Below are 22,130 nucleotides of genomic sequence, written 5' to 3'. Positions count from 1 at the left end.
GTTAGGGTGAGGGAGGAGGCCTGTCCACAACGTCCGGAGTGTATGCCCATGGTGATTGAATGGGGCATGCCAAGTAGGCCTATCAGAGACAACTGAACACAACGGAAACACTGCATAGTTGGGTACTTTTGATGTCTCTCTATATTGACGAATAGTATATGTGCTTTGAGAAACAAGCCTGATAACCCACCAATGACGACCGGGACCGCATCCCCAAAAACATCAATATACATGGTTTATCGCCAGTACGAATACCTGACGGACTACTGCTGCCATCTACGGAAGTAATAGAACGAGCACCTGCTACAAAATGCCCGTATGTTGACAATGAAAACCGCGTCCTTGGCATCTTGTTGCCAATGAACCACATCACATTTGCGCATTTATATTAGTTCTTGAATAATCCTAAAAAGGTTCAGCCCGGAGAATAATTCCCAAAATTGTGTTTTACGTATTTTTTAGTTGTTATCAAACATTTTTGTGGTGTAAAATGCTAATAAATAGGATTTCTGTGAAAGACTATATGTGCACTGCTTTGTTTACGCGTAGGCGTTCAGAAGGTGTTCCACGGTCACACTTTGAGCTTTTCATTTTCTCAGGTAAAAACTGATGCAAAATACCCCAAAACATCCGATCATTTTGATAAATTCTACAAAACTGCATGATAAATCATCTTCTTAATAATGTCGTTCAAAATATTTGCAGTGATTATTGGCACATAAATGATAAATGAGTGCTGACGCCGCTGAGTAAGTGGGGAAATTTTGACTTCTCACTCTCAGTCAGTGACACTGGCACTGCACTGACACTGACAGTGTGTGAATGTACTGAACAACCACATTATCCAAGTCCATCCTGACAAAATAGCATTTTTAACGTTTAACTACGTGTACATAACATAGCCTTGCCAGTTTTTAATTTCAACTAATATACTTGCACGATTGCGCTGCATGATTGATGAGTCCATGCTTCTTTCTGTCGGACCTGGACTGGAGCCGATATCTACGCCGAAGGCGAAGGTATCATCATGACATCATAGACATCATTACCGCCGGTGGTACTGGTAGTGAATGCCATCGAGCAGGGGCCAGGCCCAGAGCAGCTGAAGCTGGGCCCATCAGCAACTGTAAAATAACTGTTTTCATGAGTCCGTTATACTAGTCTCTCTGACATTTCTCAGTTAAAATTCTAATAATAAAAAATAATATCACTACTGTGAGTGTGAGTGTGACAGTAGCATTGCAGCCCATCAACATTTATATATACATTTTGCACTGCAGTTGCTACAGATGGGAGTCATTTCCAATTCATTTTAGCAGTCATCACAAACTTGTTTACTGGAGTTTATGGAAGAAAATGAATTTTAAAGTAACTTCGCAAGTTTTCTTAAAAATGTCTTTGTCTTTGATGTGTCTCTTTATAGCTTTGTGAAGAAAGTTCGAATGGGTAAGAAGTTTGAGCGGGCTTTGCGGGACAAGGCACAGTCTTCAAGCACCCAGGACCAGGATGATGGGGACCGGACGCCAGGTATGAAGAAATTAGCTTTATGGAAATAAAATCATGGAACTGTTAGCATAGCAACGTAGCATGATTGTAGTGGAACAGATGTTAGGAAATTTTAAATTTCAACAAGCTTTTTGTCAAGTGGTTATTCTATAAACTAATTGTAGTAAGTTCCAGGTCTAATTCTGGACATATCTATCCATCCTCGCGATTCTTTGACTTTATACCCACCCTTAAAATGCTAGCAGCTCACTCTCTGAATGATTGAGAAGAAAAATATATAAGAATTTAAAAAACAGTCAAACCAACTTATTAATGTCGTCCTCTTTTGTATCGTTACTCCAGGCTTATACTCTGCCCTCTCATTGGCTAAGAAAAGAGCAGGTACTTGTTCCATCATGATTGTGGTTAAAGTCCAGTTGTGTTATCTAACTCCGTACTAATGTTTGATTAAAATCAAATTAGTTGAATAAAAATGATTTTTGCGGTTTTCAGTTGCAGCATAATGAAAGCTTGCAGTCAGTGCTCAAAGTGCTTTGGCATCCAGCAACATAAGATATATTATGATTAGATTCTATTGGAATTGATATGATAAAGTCATACACTACAAATGGATGCTATAAATGTGTGTAGCTGTTGTATTTACATGGTTCAGATGTTGCATAACATTTCTCGTACCAGTTTGCATCCTACAAACGCTGTTGTTTTCAAAAATGCATGTATTATTTTGTTTTTGGTGCAGTTGCATCGCTTATTGTTTTGTTATAATTAAATGTAATGCTGTTGTGGACTGTAAACTGTGTATTCTGTTTTGGTCTTGCAAATAATTTGTACCTATCATAAAAATGTCTGGACCTTAATGTACATATAACCAATTGCAATACAAATGGAATCAAACTCTGAAGGCTTAATACACAACTCATAGCAGACAAAGTTGTCCTGAATCTGATTCTTTCGGACCTTTCATGGCGTTGCCAACATCAGGCAACCCTATTTTTCCTGGGTTCCTCTTTGATTCTGGATTGCAGCGGAGCTGCCACCATAATCATGACAAGTTATGATGGTCTTAATTCAACATTGTTGTGATCAATAGCACTAGAACTAGTAGAATAGATCATGAACTTCATTGGCTGCTTATTTTACTGAACTTCATCTAAATACAACTCTTCAAAACTTCAAGAACCACACGTCTGCACCGGACACTTCTCCAATGATTTCAATGAGCTGTGCCAGCGGAACAATATGGTTGTGATTCCAACGATTGCCCACCGTCCCCGCCGCCCTCCATCCCCTTCAGAGCGGCCACCTCCGGATACTAAGGAGCAGAAGAAGGGTGATAAGAACAAAGTGAATGTTCCCATACCTGAGCCAGAGCCAGAGATTGAATTAGATGAAAATGGAGGTAAATAAATTATAAAATAACAGGTTTGAGATAACGTAGCGGTGTTATACCTTGTACAAGGCCCAAATCTTGAGGGCTAAGTGCTAATAGTAAATACTTCCCTAAGAAAATGGACTGCTACAATTTTACCATACTTGAATGGAGGCATAAAGCAAGTTGAGATATAAACCTGGCATTTCGAAATAATCTCTTACTTTTAACTTATTAATTACTACTTTGTTGTTTTTTCTCTATAGAACCAATTGACCCTCCACCAAAAACTTATACCATGAAAGGAAAGTTTGAATATTTCAAGCCAAGTATTCAAGTCGAACAAGATCATCCTGACAAGCAAGACACAGTCACAGAAATATTCATCCGAGGTGAGCAAAAATAGGTTGCAGTGGGAATCACTGGGCAAGATTGTGCTAGAGAGTGGAGTGTGCCTTTGTCAAGCACAAAAAGGCCAAGGGGGTGCTCTCCTCAATGTTTTCTTAATAGCAGGTATGATAAGATGGCAATTGTCACCTCTGCTGTTTTGGCTTAGTGTCTGAGGGTCTATTCAGTACCAAGCATTGGCCTAACACAGTTTAAGTAAACAGAAAATGAAACATTTTTAACCTTTAAATCACACTTACAGGTTGGAAAATAGACGAGTCAATGGTCGGAGTCTTCAGTAAATGTTTTGTGACAATGGAGAAGCTTCACTCTATCAAGTAAGTCTAAATCTCCATGCTTGCCACATCAGAGAGCTTGGCTTGACTAGTGACGGTGGGACTTGGGCCCTGTCTCTTGCCAACCATTACCCTAGATGAACTTGTAAGCTAAGCTGGTTCATTCCCTTACACTGGGCTTGTGCAGTTAGAGGATAAGTGACCATATAGAGCCTAAAATTCTCTTGTCATGAGTTCTACAGTAAAGGTTGGTCATTTTCGTCCCGTTCATGTCCATGACCGTTTGAAAAGTTGAAATCTCTCTCATGGTTAATCTTTTCAAATTTCAGCTTCTGGAATGTTGGTCTAACAGAAGAGACATTAAAACAGTTTGCTGCATTCCTTCCCAACATACCAAATCTGAGGTAAGTGGTTGGGCATGTTTTGAAATGGAGAATTCACAAGAATTGCAAAATAACCCCATATTCTACTTACTCTTGGGAAGTTATAATCAAGGGCTTTTCAACGAAAGGTAATGTCCATGAGATTTTTTGACGATTCTTAACTTTTGCAGCAACTGCTGTGTCCCACACTTGGCAGTCAGGAACTTGATATTTGCAATTGTTGTGTTACTGTAGTTTGCACGAGTGGAGTAATCATGCTTCCTTTTGTTTCAGGTCACTAATGCTAGATGCAAACCCAATAAAAGGAGAGAATTACTTTGAGCTCATCAAAGAGGAAAGTCCGTAAGTTACCATTGGGCAGTGTTTACCATTGGGCAAGATATTTGCATGATCCAAATTCATTTGGATGTTTTATTTTCAATTTGGTTTGGGCATGAACTTAAAATTGAGTATTCTGGATGCCAAATCGATGCTTTTCTTGGAGTGCTAGTTTAGAGGTGTGATATATGGCGTCGTATCAAAATGTTTGACACTGGCAGGTGCTAAACTCTAACAGAGGAACATCTTCTATTGGTTTTAAAATCTTATCATATTTTTCAGGATTCAGCATCTCTCCCTGCGACACAACAGCATCACCGACCACGGTGCCAAGCTTCTTGGCACGGCACTCGGCACAGTACACAAGACAAACGTCAAGTTAATATCGTTGAACCTCAACAGCAATCAAATCTCAGACGAGGGCGCTACAAGTTTAGCAGGGGTAAGTTACTATAAAGCAGAAAACTGGGGCTTTTATGTCTTGTTCTTTGCTTCAATGAGTCTTCTTCTGGAATAGAACAACAGTTATGACCCATTGAAGCAACACTCGTGGGTGTAAGCTTGATAAGCCTCTTAGATTGATAAATAGATTAATAAGTGTCTGTGGCTTTGGCTAGAAATTCCATTGATACTCATTATCAGCTCAGAGAGATTAAGTAGCAGCAGGAATATAGTGGTACTGCTTAAGTGCGAGGGTCTTTTTTTTCTCACAGAAATCTATCATATTAATAGTTTTACATCCAAATTTTTGTTCTAGAATTTCTGTCACTTTCGTTCTTTCAGGGCTTGAGATTCAACCGATGTTTGCTTTCACTGTGTCTGGCCAATAACAAGATCAGTGATTCTGGAGCTAAGAAGTTAGCAGAGGTGTTGTCCCGATTTGCTCTATCACACGAGGAGGTGATAGAACGAAGGAAACTCTTGTCGGCTACCGAAAGACAGAAGTCAGTCAGTGTGAGTGAATCGTTCATCATCTCTTTGAAAGACCTGTGCAGTAATTTGCACATTTAAAATACCCTGCAAATGCCGCGTCTGGTGGCCCCCTCCCCCTTGGATCTGTGCCTGGACTTTTCGACTTCAATGAAAAAGTAGAACAATACAATGTATTTTCTCCATCTTATGCTTTCTGTCTGTTGTTGCAGCCTCCTCCTAGTGGTGGACGAACAAGAGGTGATCGTGATCGACCCCCAAGCACTAAGGGTAGCTCTTCACACACTGATAAAAGTAAACGAGATACAAAAGACAAATCGACGACTGGCAAAAAGCCAGGAAAGGTTAGCATTGTTCCAGGGTTAAAAGTTTTCTTTTTTGTGCTTCATGCCTTCTTTGGTCCGTTTCACCAAAAAATGGCACTCCAGTTGAGCCAGTGCAGCCATTTCATTTTGGTGTCGGCTTTCAATGCTACCATTTTTTGTACATACTTTTTCAGGACAAGAAAGATGACGATACAAAGGGTGGCACTAAAAAGGGGAAGGATGCAACAATCGGAAAGAAAGGTGAGTGTATGATATGGAATTCTCTTTCGGAATGCAACTGGTTGCTACTTTATTGCTCGTAACTTTGCACATTGGATGATCTGCAAATACTTGATGCTGGTTGTTGTTTGATTTGTTTGCATATTGTTGTCCTTGGCACTTCTTTTGAAACTATCGCAAACCTAAAACGAGCAATAACGCAAATCAACTCACAGCAGAACTTGGGCAATATCTTAACTTCATGAACAGCACGATCTTGCTTTAAGTAATGCTCACTTATTTCAGATTTCATAATATTTGAATGCACAGTTAGAAGCTATGATATTTTGTCAACCAAATTTGTAATCTATGGTTTTGTGGCGGCTGTTGTCGACACTATTATGTTTGCCAAACAGTTGTTTTGCTATTCTGTAAGAGCACATTCCTGGATGCTATGAATAATTTCCTGTTATTATTGAGAATTCGCCTGTTTGTTATATGAACTTTATTGCCAGTGTGAGTTTGGGTGTGCCTGTATCTTAAGTTATCAGTTTAGTTCAGCACCCTTGAGGCTGAACTTTTCACAGACAAGAATAATCACTTTTGCTGGGTAAGTGCTGAAATGCATGGTGAATGGGTTGGTCTGAATGGCTCCATTTCTAGACTAGAGGAATCTTTCATCTCCATGTACTCTATGCGGTATGCCAACCGGTGGCCAATTCATCTCTATAAATTTTTAGCACAATTTCACATTCAAATTATAATTTTTGTAGCTGACTTGCTGTTACATGCTGTTTGCAGACTTATATTTTAAATTGAGAGCTGTCACATTCATGGGTATGTCACATGAATTAGCCTTGAAAGTCCTAGCAGTGTGACGGGGATGTCGCTTATAGTTATACCCTCCCGTTGGCTAACCATACCACTTCAATCGCCTAGAAAGTGCACAAGAAGTGATTTTGTTATCCAAAGTATATATTTATCGCTCAATGTTGTCAATTATAAAACTACTCATTATTTTGAATGTATATTCCCCAAAATGCTTTAGGTCCAAAAGTTATTTCTGCATACATTTTTGGGTGATTCTACCCCCAAAGGTTTTTATAATTATTATCATTTGAATTTTTGGGGGGGATATTATTCATGTGGGTGGTGGAACTATTTTTAGGTTATTACTTGTTATCGCTGTGTATTTATTGTTGTTAACATAGGTAGAACATCTTAATATTTTTTCGTATTTCCCTTTCCCAGTGTTCCAATTCCATAGTCAAATTTGACCTGTGTAGGCATGCCTGATGTTAGGTCCCAAATTTTGAAATGGAAGTATATTAATACATGTATGTTACTAGTGTTTTCTTAATGTACAGATTACTAAATTTCTGTTTCTTTTGCTCGGTTCACCATGCTTTGCTTCGACACAGAAACAAGAACAACAAAAGGTTTACATTTATTTCATTTTTTAACCCGTAGAATATTTCAGACTGTAAACTGATTCGTTCAATTTCTTATGATGTCTGCTTTTAAAAAGCCCTGTAAGAATACTGAATGTTGTAGTAAATAGTTTATTTAAGTAGAATAATACATGAATTAAATAAGCAGTGCAATTAGTCAGCTTTTCTTTAAAGGCATTTTGAAAAATCTGTTGGTTTTAGCTGGATGCCATTGCAAATGACAATTCTGCAAGGACATGCAAGGACATGGCTGTTATTGTGATCATTGGCTGGAAACTGACAATTGTAACTCATTTTGGCCCATGAAAGCAGACATCACAAAGGATCCAAACCATAAAAAAACCCATAGACATTAGAATACTATTCTAACAAACATGTGAAGATGGGGAGAGAAATGAATTTTGAAACTGAGGATCTTCAAGGAATTGATGCTGAACTAGGGGTATTGGTTGTGTCTCCAAACTTTGTGAGGGTGGTCCTAAAATGTGTGATGCATCATATTTTCGGGGGGAGGGCCGTTATGTTTCAAATAAGGAGGTGGTAGTGTATCATGTGCGTAGATTTAGGTTAAACTTCCTATACGGAAAGGGGTATCCACTCTTAATCATTAAAGTATCTAGATACTAATAATTAAATACAATAAGTTTTATGTTACTAATTTTCTTCTAGATTACCTCCTTTTAGAAATATCCTGCTTTAGCCTAGTGACAATAGTTACTGTATGGGAAATGGTTGTACAACCCCATTATAACCTGTGTTAATATAAAATTTAATCACGACACCCAGAATCCCATGTCAGTTTGACCTCGACCTTGACTGATATAACGTTCTCTTAACCTGCTGCCATGTGGCTGTTGTAGCTTGTAGTACACTCCAGGCAGTGCGCAGAAGTGCAATCTTGTGGCTACCCAGGTAGCGACCCTACTTTTGAATTAATGCTGACAGTGATATGGCGACTTTAGTGTATGACCTAGTATAAGGTTTATTTTGCCTGTCTGCTTTGACCCATGAGAGGTCAAATTGATGAAGTTTACAACCCCCACATGAAAAATGAAAAACTTTGATGATTAGATTACAGCTGCTGTTTGGCTTCTACTACTGGAAACGATACTAAATCGAAAGACACTTCCTACCCCCCCCCCCCCCCCCCACAGTTTAGGATACAATCTTATTCTTGCGATTTCCAGTTCACTTTCAACCCCCATCACCTAGTACCTCTGGTAAGGTGTGATGTGCATGTCTGCGAATTTATGTTCCAAGAACCTGGTTGAAATGTGAACACTGTTTTAGAGTGGCTTGGGACAAATTCGTCATCTTATATGTTGAGCTTTTAGGCGTTGTTTTGTTGCAAGATGAAGTCTCGTTTTTTCAAGAAAACTCCAGAATAATGAACATTGTCTTCATTTGGAACTGTAAAGTTGGTGTCTGCATGTATGTTATGATGTCAGTCAAAGTTCATAAAGATGATTCCTCACAACAAGAAGGATTTTCAAATTTTCCAGATTTTTGTCTTGCTCGACTTTCATTTAAAAATGTTAGTATTTGTGTAATTTGCAAGCTTTATACTAGAAGGCTGACCAGCTGACTTGTGTATGATTTCCTGCTTAGTTTTAGTATTTAGAGTCAGAGTGTGTTTGTATTTCTTTGAGTACCGGTACTGCAATATAACTCTGGATTTGTGTTAATGCTGCAATACCTCAGCTTATTCCTGATGATTACTCTACTGCCCCCAAATCCCTAAAACAAGACTTGCCATCATCATTGAAATATAATAGACAGCAATGTTAAGGGGTGAAATTCATCCTAACTTCTGGCAAAGGTGCCATATCACGGAAAAGGGTATGGTGCCCATCCATTTTGCTTTTGGACACTGATCGATTATTCCCTCTTGTCATATTGCCTTGAAACTAAATCATCCGGTAGAAAAGTTACTTAGTGGTTGCCCTGAGTGGACAGTTGAACTTCTTCAGTTTTGATAGAAAACCTACAAGTATTGCAGCGCAACTGTCTAATTGAAATGAACAACAAGACATCTTAGAGCACATTTACCCTTTTGGCCATTGTGCAGAAAAACTTTTACTGCTGAAGAAACAGTACAACAGTATCAAGAGTATCAAATGTGAAGAGTGCTTCCATATCTGATCGCAAATTTGTGAACTAATCAATAAGAATCCTCAAACCTAATTACCTGTGTGAAAGTATGATGAGAACTTTTGAAGTTACGATTCATTAGCTCACCTCTTAGCAGAGGTGAGCTTATCCCATACCGTGGCGTCCGTCGTCCGTCGTCGTCGTCGTCGTCGTCGTCGTCGTCGTCGTCGTCGTCGTCGTCGTCGTCGTCCGTCGTCCGTTAGCAGGGCACGTTTCGTAACTGTTAGAGCTATTGAGTTGAAACTTGGTACACATGTACCCTTATGTAATGACACCTTGGAGACCAAGTTTCGGTCCGATTCGTTTCATGGTTTGGCCACCAGGGGGCCAAACGTTAAAAGTGAAAATATGCAATATCTCCCTTAATAGTAGTCGGGAAATTTTGAAAAAAATATGGTAGGTACTTCTAGCAAAGGTGCATCATATATCCTCCGGGTTTTTGATTTAACCTCCTTTTCAAGGTCACAGAGGTCAAATGGTGTAAATTGGCCGTTAGGATGTAACGATGGCACGTTTCTAAACTGCAATGACTATTGATACCAAATTTGGTACACATTTACCCCTTAGTCAGGTGATCTCAGGGACCGAAGTTTGGTCCAATATGATTCACCACTTGACCACCAGGGGGCAAAATCCAAAAACCTTAAAAATGTGATTATTCCTTAACTTCTTGCCCGATTGCCACCAATTTGATATCATGGGTACATCTAACCACCATACAGTATATGTCACACAGGTTTTTAATTTGACCTTCTTGTCAAGGTCACAGAGGTCAAATGGCGTAAATTCGCCGTCAGGCCGTAACTATGGCACGTTTCTTAACTGCAATGACTATTGATCACAAATTAAGTACACATGTACCCCTTGGTCAGGTGATCTCAGGTACCGAAGTTTGGTGCGATCTGATTTGCCGTTTGGCCTCCAGGGAGGGGGCCAAATCCTAAATTCTTCAAAATGCCATTATTCCTAGTAATGGCTTGCCCGATTGGCACCAATTTTATATCATAGGTACATCTAATTCTAACAACCATTCAATGTGTCACCCGGGTCTTCTTTGATTTGACCTACTTTTCAAGGTCACAGAGGTCGAATGTACTGTAAATTGGCCATTTTGGGGAAATTGTAATTGCTTGGACCTACATCAAACCTAACACTACATGACACAATACCATGCTCTTTATCCATCTTTCCTCCACATGAGGTGAGCACAATGGCCCTGGCCATTTCATTTTACTAGGATACCAAATCGTACATGATGACATTTACTCTTTTAGGGACACATCTATCTGCCCCGGGTAAGGCACCTGAGTATGAACTACTCCAGCAAAATTCTGTTTAATTATTCTGTTTAGTTAAAAACTTTCTTTATAATTTACATCAGTACTCTTGGTTAGAATTCCAGTATCAAACTATGCTGTGACGTTGTGTACAAAAACGGATTTTCAAACATTTTTGAAAATTTGTGGGCATTGGATCCGTATTCAAGTATCCAAATATTTAAAAGTTTTCTAAGTTTGGGGGAAGGGTTGTGCACATGTATGGTTGAGTCACTTGACTGCCATTTTTCAGAAATGCTAATGAGCAGTTTTTTGTACACATCACTTGACCTTTTGCTCTACTCTGCCTTCCTTTGTTAAGATGAAATGAGTGATAGTCTTTTGCAACTCAGCATAAATATTAAATCAACAAAGTTAATTCTTCTTTGTTCGTAAAAGTAAACTGAATTTAATGAAAATGTGTTTTTTACCTGATTTTTGGCAAGGCTGAATGCAAAGACTGAATGGTTTGCTGATGGAACAGACAAACAGAAGGCTTGTCATGAGGATGCACATTAGAGCTCCCTTGTTCAGGATATTTCAAATCAGCACCTTTCACTCCACCCCCACTATCTTACAGTCTTGTGAATAAGTACACTGTCTGTAGAATCTACTGATTAAAGCTTGTCTGCGGTTGCTACTCAGTATTGGTCTGTCTTAATGTAAAGGAAGAATTGGGCAACTTTGCCTGCTTATATGCTAATTTCTGTTTCAGTCGCTGCATTAAGGAGCAAAGATTCTTAGCATACCTAGTTTCCTCTCAATCAGTAAAACGTATCTTGTATTCAACCACATTGCCCATTTGCATATCTCTGTCCTAGCTGATGATAACTTCATGCACTTGTTACCACAAATGAGAGTGAGGCTCCTTTACATACTCTCAGCAAGCGCCACGTTAGTTTGTATTCGAGCATTAAGTCTTTTTGCTGTCACTCTCACTGCATTGCTTCTTGCATGGTTAGATGGTACATGTACATGTATACAATTTGCATGGTTCTTATTAAGTTGCATGTTTTTTGACTAACCGCATCAGTTTCGTCTTGTGCCACTAGGGGGCCGGCGGAGTCCGTCTGCTGGTACGAATGACGGGAGGAAGGAACGACGTAAGGACTAGTCTAGTTATATTCTCAAGCACTTGTTGCCTAAACTGGTTGCCATCTTTGTTTTTCTGAGAACGATAAATAAATTAATATAAGCGACTAAATTTAACTGATTTTTCAAAAAGACTTAACTGACTGCATGGACAAATAAAACTCCTAGTTGCTTTCGATCTAGTCACCCAAGTATGTTTTATCTTGGGCGGATGCATGCTAAAATAAATGGGAGACAAGTTGACTCAGGCAAACCAAATTTCTTAAACAACTGTATTGGTCATTTCTCACTTGGCATAGTTTAGGCAAAGAGTTTTGGGTGACACTGGGCTCATCTGTGGCATTCTCAACCAACTTCTAAAGTGGAATACCTTTATATAAAAAAATCAGGCAACTGCATTGTTATGATCCCATAGGTCAAGTTTACAAGTGTCTTGTTGTCTAATGTAATGAGTCCTGATACAGATATCATGAAATATGATAACTTGTATTCCAGATATGGGACCGTTTTATATCTGTTGTTTTTGAGCTTCAGGTGAAACTGAAAGGAGGACTTTGGGCAGGAGCTAGTGGTCCAACTATAATTGGTGCTTATATTCCTCATAAAAGCATGAACAATGCCAGCGTGCTAATGTTATATTGAGATAGCAGACACATGTGTAATAGCGTCTGCCTTTAACATGTTTAACATTATCTAGTACATCTTACTCCTGCCTAAAGTTACCCTTTAACATTTCATCCTGGTCTGCTTGGCGCTTTGGATGGGGGTATGCACACGCTGATAACTCTGTTCGAAATGCAGGAGTGCAAGTTTGGTGGCTGTGATGTCTTTTGACCTTCATAATAATGTTTTGCTGATCTTGAAAACTAGTATGTGTTGGGAATGCCATTGGATATAACAATTAGCTTGGCTATGTGGTAGCAGTCACTGATTTGGTTTGTCAGGCCTTTCAGTTACATGTCATCAGGTTCACAGCGTTTAATCCATTTTTTGTGGGAAAGGGTAGTTTTCTGACCAGTGACATAAGTGATGACACGAAACTATGCGTCAAAATTAGCCATAGTGGAAGGCCCATATTAGGTTAAGATAAGAGAAGCTGTGATCAAACATGCAATTGAATGGCCTGTTTATACTGATTTTGATTTCTCCTAGGCTCACCTGGAGATCCATCTGCCATTTTTGAATATTCAAAACTTTTCCATTTTCCACTGTGATGTGCTTTGGGAGGAAGAGCTTTTTGCTTAACACTTCCACCCTTGTGTTCAATGATCAAAATCGTTTGAATTCCAAAATGACCACTGCAGTGTTACTGAATGGTCACTGGATTTACATCATCTGATATTTGGAACAACAGGGAGTACAATTATAGCTTGGAACACTTCTAGCCTCTGTGTGCATCGGACTGTACTGCCTCTTCCTTTCTATAACATAGGGGCTACAGTTGTACAGAGACGCGCACTTAATCTTAGTAAATTTGTCATAAATTTATTTCATTTCTGGCACTGAAAAATGTTCTTAGGCTTCAGCACGGATTTGGAATTTGTAGAATGCCGCTTTACACCTGCCATGTCATAATAGAAAAGAAAGAAATAATACTCAACTTTGCTTCTTAATTTGATGGTACTGGTGATACATGACATAGAGCCTCATCATCATATGATTTTCAAAAATTGATTTTGACAAATAGCTCAAATTTGTTCTTGCGCTTGTGGGTTAACTAGATTGAGTGGGATACCGGTAATTGTTCTGAATAGAATATAGGAGTAAAAAAATTAGTGACAGCTTAGATATAACCACAATGTCCATAGGGACAGCTAGGATAAAAAATTGTAAATTGGACAACTATTGTTTATCGATAGCTGCTGTAGCCTTTGTAAAGTTATGACATGCTGTGTGACGCTTTGAAATTCTTTCACCAACAGAAAGACTGCAAACAAATAAATGCTTCAGCTTTCTAAAGTATCTATAAACTTCCACCTGGCCATCAAAATTGTCGCCAATAGAAATCGTGTTATTGTGAAGCAAGGTTCATTAACCTAAAAGATATAGCCATGAGATCAGTAGTATGTTGGTCAATGTAGAATGAATTTGACCCAGTGACCAAAAGAATTGACCTTGACACAGTGACCAACTGACCCACTGATCCAAGCATCCTATATATCTTAAAAGAAGAGCACGTGGCAGTACCAAGTTTCTATAGGTCCTAGAAAGTCAGTTCTGTATAATAATGCAATCGTCCTTTCTTCCCCTCACAGGGGCGTCCGCAAGTGGCCGTGGTTCTGGAGGTTAGTATTTTATTTCAGTCGCTGATACTTCGATATTCTTTTAGTGAAGGTTTTATCAGTACTGCATGTACTGTTAGTCGTCTTTACTGAGTTGTTGTTCCAATTCTTGATTCCTTGAACAGAAGTTGCAGTTTTGTTAAGATATTTGGCACACACATTTCAGGGTTTACAGTAATTTGTCATTTCGAAACACCATCCAAAGAGCAAAAGACAATCCCTGAAAACCAAATACCAAGAATTTAGGCAATTCCAAGTAAAGAGGACTGACTGTTCAGTGTGTTGCTATTTTCTTTTGTATCTTGTATGCTTTTATCATTTGTAGTTATCTTGCTTGTAGCATATACTATTTACCATTTAGAGTTTATTGTTTCTTCTGTTTTGTTAGTATTTCTATGGTGGAGCGAAAAAATATCTTTTTGCTTCTCTGGGGTGTTTTCCATTCTGTAAAGTAGCATATTCAGTTATTCAATTCAATCATTTGCATGCCATTCTTCTCAAACAAACAAAAGTGGAAGAGCACATGAATTTTTCAGTTTTCCTTGAATATGACCACTGGCTATGAAAGCAAAGGAATTGAAGTAGTCGTATAACTATTTCTATCAGATTTCTACCATTTTTTTTCTTCATTTAGTGGCCGCATTTATGAACATAGGTAGTACCAACTCTATGCATGCTGTGGTGGAAGAAATATTTCCCAAACTTTTGTAAAATAATCTAGCATCATCTGTTATTTTCATGATGCTAGGTGGCATTTCTCAACCAGGATTTCTTGTTAGAGACTTGCCCTGTGTACATGTTGGTATATATCAAGTGCCCATGGGTCTTTGGTCTGATTGCTGATGTCTGCACATAATAATTCATGATAATATCAGAATGAATAATTCCCATGTAATACATTGTAACTATGCACTTTAATTTCAGCAATAATTTCACCAACTTTATGTTATAATATGATTTTTTTACCAATTTACACATTCCCCTTTAACTGCACTGATATAAACTAGTCGCCTCTCTTTATCATCCGCCTTTTAGCATCGTTTGCCGCTATAGGTGCGCTGTCAGTAAAACTAGGTACACATTCTAATTAATTGTGTGTTTTGATACAATCACATTTTACAACTTTCACAGTGAGTGATATGTTAACCCATTATTCTTAACACTGGCAATCTGTTATTGTCAAAACCACATCACCAAAACTAACCTAATGCAACTCATGGCCTGATCACCATATTTTTGAAAGCTGCATGCCCACAAAAACTTGTGTGGACCCGAAGATTTGATATTGATAGAATAAGGTTGTGGGCATGAGAGTCAGGATGACAAAAACATTTGAGTTTGTCCTGAATATTATTGACAGTGTGGTGTGGCATATCATACTCTTAATTGTGTTTAACAGATGTATATCTATTGATGTTAGCCTTCCAGCTGGTATCAAAGTTGAAGTAATGAAGAAAGATATTTTGTCAACATGCTAAAAGGTTTAACTTTAACAACACTTAATCAACTTGTCATATGAAAGGAATTGAATTTCTAAACGAATCTAATCTGCATCTGCAGATTCTATTAATGTGTCACACAATCCTTGATGTTCATGTTGGGTATATAATTCTCAAATTCTCACAGAAAACATCTTTGTTTGAGCTTTGTCATGCCTCAAACAGTTTAAATCTGAATGCCGCTCTTCACATAATTCTTAAATTATTAGAATTTAGCCTTTTCCCCTCCTTTTGTGCACATTCCCAAAATTCGAGTAACGGTGCTGTAAACCATAAAATTCGATTTCTCAAGTGTTATATTTTTGCAATTTTCACAAATGCACCGTATAACACTTTACTTGAAAAGCGTGAAATTTTCAGCTGTAATGCATTAACCATTAAGTTTCGGCAGCAAACGTAATACATGTATTTAGTCTACCGCCAATTGAAAATGAGCAATTTGCCAGCTTTTAGCTTTCCCATCATTTCACGATATGCAGGATAATACACTGTACTTGTTGTGAATAACTTGATGTATTCTTTTATTTCCAGCCTCAATAGCAGCTGACACCAAGACGCTGAAGGGGAAAGACAAAGGAAAGGGAGGCAAAGACAAGAAAGCAACAGTTCTTGAAACAGAGGTGAGATGCTGACAGTTTTATAGCTATTTGTTTGATGAATTTTACAGTGGAACCTCCTTCAGCGCACAATATCTCTGTGAGGAGCAGTGATTATGGTCCTAAATCTCTTGTTTCTACACAATTTGACCTCTGTAATCAGGACACATTTCTAAGAACAGCATTGCTCAGTCCCAAGAGTGTACATTATAAAGAGGTTCTACTGTATATGGACAACTGTCCTTTGGCTGAAAAGACCTATTCACTTGGCTATGACTCAATTGGTGCATAACCATAGTGTCAGGTAACGAACCCCAAACAACACCAAGGGCATAAATGCAGCGAATACTGTGGCTACATTTCTGTCAATGTTGCTGTTTTATGTTGCAGCCATCTGAAGTGACTGAAGCAATCAATCCCCTCTTGGAGCAGACAGACATTATCGATGGAGAGATGTGGATTCCAGGCAACAGAGCCTTGATCAACCTCAACCTGACAAGTATGTACAGTTCTCATCCCAAGTTCTATGACCTGCCACTCAAGAAACATCATCTCCAAATTGCTTGGCCATGTCATATTAAGGTTGAAGTGTCCAACCAGCTAGTTGCACTGCAATATCTGCAGTCTTAAGAACATGGGTGTATGGATGTATTGGGTGCACTTCAAGCTCGGAGCCTGTAGCCTGTTGATTACAGAGAGTGTGATATTCACCCTTTGACCTATTTCACTTTCAGGAAATCTTATCAGTGAAGCAGGCATCAGTGAGTTGTTGAAGGCAGTTCAGTACCAGACAACATTATCAAAGTTCTCCACTTCAGCCGGAACTGGTCTCATGAGAATATGTCTCCATGTAAGTAGAAGTCTGAAAGTGTCAACCATTTAATTGCACGAACTAGTATTCCGATGGCGAGTGCCATGACATTTGTGACTATTTCCCTTTTATAGACCTGGGTGGAATAAAGCAAGTTGGACGGGAGACATACCTCAAGTATCATGCCGACTGTGGGGATAGGGTAAGGGGCAACTGGCACCAGGGACCTAATGGCCAATAGCCATGAGTCTGTGCCACTAGTCCACTGTGGCTCCATTATATTGTTGTCGAGTTTATACTATTGTGATAGAATACTGTTTTACTCAATAATCAACTTTTGCCAATTTCAGAAAAACAAAGTCCCAACCGACAATGCGAACTACGTAAAGCTAGCTGACTTAATGATCCAGAAAGATCCATTTTATAAACCACCACCAAAAACCCCAGATGAGGAATCGACAAGTAAGTAAAAGAAAATCGCTCGGTGATTTAATTCTAACCAAATATGTGTCTCTCCTGCATGTTGTTTTGTGCATTCCTGAAACCCCGAACTTTTCGTGAAAGACCTGCCCTGTGAGTCTAAGTAAATAATGTTGAGACAAGATTCTGATTATGTGTAGAAAGGTAATAAATTTGCCAAATATCATTCATTGAAATGAAACTTTTTTCATTCAAAATTATTTGTTCATTAATTTTAATGTGTCATAGGATCAGAGAGTGTCTCCATAAATCTGAATTTAAATCATGCTGAAAAACGGCGTGGTTCGTCCAAATCCAATACTTCAAATCATTAGGGTAAGTGCTTTTTCGGGAGTAGCGTTCCCATCAGTAGGAACACCAATGCTGCCGAGTAGAGGTCCCTGAAGTCTGGTGACCCATCCTGTACTTTTTAGGGGAAAGCTCGTCTGTAGTTGACAAGACCAGCGACAGAAATAGAATTCCTGTAGCAGGCAGTTGGAAATCAGGTGTAGGTCTATGCGTTCTCCCTCCTTCAAATCTCATAGCTGGATAATTTCTAAGGCTTTTTCAAACCCTATCTCATTTGCATAAAATGTCTTTCCTATGATTAGTCTAATTATAGTCATAAACAGCATGTCTTAGATTCTCATTTCTCCTCTTTTAACCGTCCCTGATAATGCGTGATTCCTCTAGAATTTCCCAGCTTGGAGATCAACAATTGAGAGTTTAACCCCTCTCAGTGCTATAGGTCAAGAAGGTGAGGCAGGCCTCCGTCAACATTAAGCCACTATTGAATTTTTATTTGAAAATTCAACCAAATACTTCTAGAATGACCAATGTGGTTGTCAAGGGCTTTGGCTTTTGTACAAACCCTGATGCCACCCATTCTGGATCTTGCCGGACTGTTGGTCGTTGTTTAAAATGTCATGAATTCTTCTGCAGTTCTTCATGTTCCAACCATTACTGTAAATGAACATGGTACGTTCAACTTTTGAAAAGAATCTCTAGTCATCATTTGCTCATCATTGTTTGTGTGTTTGAAACAATTCGCTTTTCGCTAAATATCCGCTCTATTTACTCCGTTTTATTTTAAGAGGAGACTTCACAATGCTGCAACTATACATTATACCTCATCACAAACCCAAACTTGCTGTTCCTTTTAATTATCAAATCAACTTTGCAAGAGAAATTTGATTGAAACCTTCAGATACCTTTGAAAAATCTTGCCTATGCAATGTCTAAAGTCGCTATTGCTTACTGTCAATGCTGATGCAGTATTGCTGCCCTTGCAAAGCACTACAGCGCTTTGTTATATCACAAGTCCTTTGCTGTCTCTATTTACAAATAGGTACTGGTAGTTTGTCTCTTAGTTTTTAGAGTTATTTTTGACAGTATCTTCCAAATCATTTCTTTGTCATAATCATGTCTTCTAGTATTATTTCTAATCTACCACAAAGAGGATTGCTAGACTTAGGTTAAATAATTCGAGCAGAAGTGTGAGTTACTGCTGGACCAGCAGTATAATTCAAAAAGTTCCGTTAAAGTTGGTTTTTTTAATGTTTTCTGTTTAAGACTCTGCTAAACTTACTTAGGGTATGCTTACGGATGACACAGTCTCTGTTTACGTATGAACTCTGATGTACATATCTGCCGGCCGGCAATAACTTGTGCTACTGTAGTGTAACTGTAAGTTGAGCAGTTGAAGGAAGATAGACTGTGTTGATTCATTTAGAAATGAAGATGTGATTAATAATGGGTGTCAACAAAAACAAGTATTTATTCACTGATAGTACAGTTTTCCTTTAAACTGATCTTTGACCTTTGACCTTTAGGTGGAAGACGTTCTAGGTCGCCTCAACCAGGTAAACATGGTTTGGTGTAAATAGTGATTTGCATCCTTTTCGTTTGGTGTGTGGTTATCAATATCATCATTTGAATATTGTATATAATTGTACTCTTGTGAAGAACATAGTGTCTTCATGACACCATGAGGTCATTTGAATGACTCCAGGTCATTGATATGACACATCTGAGCCTAGTTCTTGTCATGACAATTTTTGGGGTAAAATCTCACTAACATCACTCCCTTGCTGTGAAAAGTGCACAGTAAAGACATGATTTTCAAATAAAATGAAATTCTTTGCACAGTGATTTCTTGCTGTTGCCATTTTGCACCATAATTTTCTGTAACCCGAACAAATATTAGCCAGTATTTTAATAACAAAAAATGAAGTGAGTTCAGTACACATTACAGCACTCCTTGTCTGCATTATCTCATTATCTCTGTCCAAAATAGAACCCACAACAAATGACTTGACAGTTATTCATTCCACAATACATGTATCTTGATTCCTTGCCCTTTGACAGCAATTACATTTTGATTTCAGGTTTAGATATGTCATCTCGTCGTTTGTCTGTGTCGTTGTCTAGCTCATTTAGACGTAGTCGTAGTAATTCAGTGTAAGCTCATAATTCAGCCACAGCGAAAGCTCCGGACAATGTACCAAGTTATCTGCAGAAGGAGCAAGAACTTGTATGCTTTCATCCTCAAAGCCTCACAGTATTTGATCATGCTTTAAGATTTATTGCAGTTATAACTTGGGGAGGGAGTCCAGATAGCGATACAACCATATGTACGCAATGAAAGTTGCTAACATCTTCATGATGTAGAAGTTTATTTACACTATATATGCAGTTATGCATGTAAATGATGGACACATCCCTCAGCTACTCAATATGAAAGTAATGTCAGTGCCTATATTCATGCTAGAAGGCTTTTGACACATAGGTGCCAATTCAGTGCTGTAAACTGCAAAGATAAAACACCAACAAAAATAGCGGTTTTCAGTACCAGTATGTATGCGTGTGCTGGTACAAATTGAATATAAATTGCGGCTTCAGCGATAGGTACTGGTTCTTGCTTCTGGTATAATTGTTCAGGTTTCTCTTATCCATCTTCTCACATGATCACTGCCACTTTGGCATTCATTTGCCACATCACAATGAACTTTGCATGAATTACATACTTTGTTCATTTCTTAGCAGCACATTCATTTCATCTTTGATTTGTCAAACATTGCAATGAGATTTTGAAATCTTTCCTTGAGAAAAAATGTGAATGGATTTTTATAATAACCTTCTCATTCACCCCTCTCTTTTTCACACTTTTCCAGCAGCTGCACTTTGAATTGAATCTGTTCTCGAGCCTTGGTAAATAATTATTTTTATTTTTATTTCTGCTAACAGTAATACATCCTTAATGCCAGTGGTAGAATTTGTGAGTTTCTGTTTACTCCTACAGGGTTTATGTGCAGTAGCACAACACTTCCAGAGTTTCTTCACAATTCACTCGCACCTTAGAACAGGTGTTGGAAACACCAGAAATGCCATGCTACTGCGCATGGTAGTATATCATAAAGGAGTACCCACATACTTTTATCAACGAAACCCTTCCGAAATGCCATTCAAATCATTCGGTAGATGTTGTTCTCTAATTGTGTAATTCCTCTATGACCTGATATAAGTTATAACACTGACAAACTACATCGAACTGCATGTTCCATTAAACAGGTCAGAGGGAAATAATCAGAAAAAAACTGACATTCAAAAAGTTGCATGTAACTGACTTCAACTGTTTTCTTTCCAGCCTGAGTAATGCCGACAAGTCCTTAAACGTCGTCCCTCCCATTCTGTGATATTTCTTTGCCGTCCATTGAAGTTCCATCTACAAGCCAGGAATATGGACCGTGATGACCAAGAGGCAGTTTGATGCAACCCATTCTGTGATCATTATCAATTAGATTCCGTCAAAAACTCATTCAAATGAGTTTTAGATACCGTCCATTTTGAATTTTAAAAACATTTAAGAGACTTCAACTTCAACTGGCTTCATAAAAGTTTAGGTTTGTGTTAAATGAGTAAGCCTTTGAAAATAGCGAATTGAATTGCTGAACTAGTCGATTTTGAAAATCAAGCCTTTGTTCATACAACTATTTATGTAAAGTGCTGCAAGCTGCAAGCTAAAAATTATAGATTTTCTGGATACATCAAAGTCCCTGAAAAACATATGAAAAAAGTAAAGAAGTAAAAAGCCATTTTCTTAGAGTTCACGACTCTACAACATGTAATTTTGTACATATTATTTTATATCAGAATGTGTAAATAAAATCTTTATGTAATTTTATGAGATATATGTCTTCTTTATTTCCTTGAAATAATCTATAACAGCAATAAGATGACAATAAGAATAAGAGAGCCTCATTTGAGTGGTGCAAGGTCAATCTTGGGAGGCCTAACAACCAAACTCAGTCAACCTCATGAGGCCAGTGTCACATGAATTGGTTCAGTGAAGAGAGTCATTGCTGCCAGATAACAGATGATTGGATGGAAGGTCTTGTACACTGCATTTATCAGTCTCAGACTTGGGCCTCTATCCTTCCTATTGGAGTGGTCACATTATAGGTTCAGACTATGTTTCAGAACATGAACGGTTGAGGATTGCCCCGAGATAATCTTTGCTATCGAGCTCGTTCAGGTCTGCTTTGAGATGGATTATCAGGTGTGGATCTGCTTATGTTGCCCTTGGCTCTGGGTAACAGCATTTGTTATCTCGCCAGGTCTGGCTGTGACTGTATCTGCAATCTAGTCTAGTTGTGCCAGCATCTCCTGTCTATCAGGTCTGGTTGTGACAGCATACTGTATTATCAGGTCTGGTTCCAGCATTATCTGCTGTCTCTTCCAGTCTGGTGTTCTGAATTCAT

The 22,130-nt window shown here is 38.5% G+C and overlaps 1 protein-coding gene across 19 annotated transcripts; it reads left to right on the top strand.

Moving 5' to 3' along the window:
- Positions 1–541: 541 nt before the first annotated feature.
- LOC135493030 (leucine-rich repeat-containing protein 71-like) lies at positions 542–21,553 on the top strand. 19 transcript variants are annotated; one of them, XR_010448167.1, is made up of 22 exons: positions 715–749; positions 1,424–1,527; positions 2,684–2,905; positions 3,142–3,267; positions 3,525–3,600; positions 3,888–3,962; positions 4,215–4,283; positions 4,542–4,701; positions 5,043–5,213; positions 5,402–5,533; positions 5,689–5,755; positions 7,135–7,152; positions 11,684–11,734; positions 13,979–14,008; positions 16,036–16,124; positions 16,491–16,599; positions 16,835–16,950; positions 17,262–17,373; positions 17,620–17,706; positions 19,203–19,232; positions 20,547–20,580; positions 21,017–21,553. XR_010448167.1 is itself a non-coding variant. In XM_064779794.1 (22 exons), exons 1-21 carry the CDS (start codon positions 730–732, stop codon positions 20,555–20,557), a joined length of 1,824 nt encoding a protein of 607 aa, XP_064635864.1. In that variant the 5' UTR covers positions 715–729; the 3' UTR covers positions 20,558–20,580; positions 21,017–21,553. The 19 variants fall into 19 exon arrangements, 17 of the variants coding, with proteins under 17 accessions (XP_064635869.1, XP_064635864.1, XP_064635863.1 ...); XR_010448166.1 differs by having other exon boundaries at positions 20,544–20,580; XM_064779794.1 differs by lacking the exon at positions 17,620–17,706 and adding an exon at positions 18,313–18,348.
- Positions 21,554–22,130: the final 577 nt, after the last annotated feature.

Source organism: Lineus longissimus, chromosome 8, assembly GCF_910592395.1.
Source record: "Lineus longissimus chromosome 8, tnLinLong1.2, whole genome shotgun sequence".
In the NCBI taxonomy this organism is placed as follows: Eukaryota; Metazoa; Nemertea; class Pilidiophora; order Heteronemertea; family Lineidae; genus Lineus; species Lineus longissimus.
Note: the sequence above shows the minus strand (reverse complement) of the source record. Positions and strands in the feature narration are given on the sequence as shown.

Bases quoted from the DNA above. Each gene is read 5' to 3' on its own strand.
- LOC135493030 (XM_064779792.1), top strand. From the start codon at position 730: ATGAGTGCTGACGCCGCTGA. The intron at 2,906-3,141 runs GTAAATAAATTA...TTTTCTCTATAG, and splicing joins TGAATTAGATGAAAATGGAG to AACCAATTGACCCTCCACCA. The intron at 16,951-17,261 runs GTAAGTAGAAGT...TGCCAATTTCAG, and splicing joins TCATGAGAATATGTCTCCAT to AAAAACAAAGTCCCAACCGA.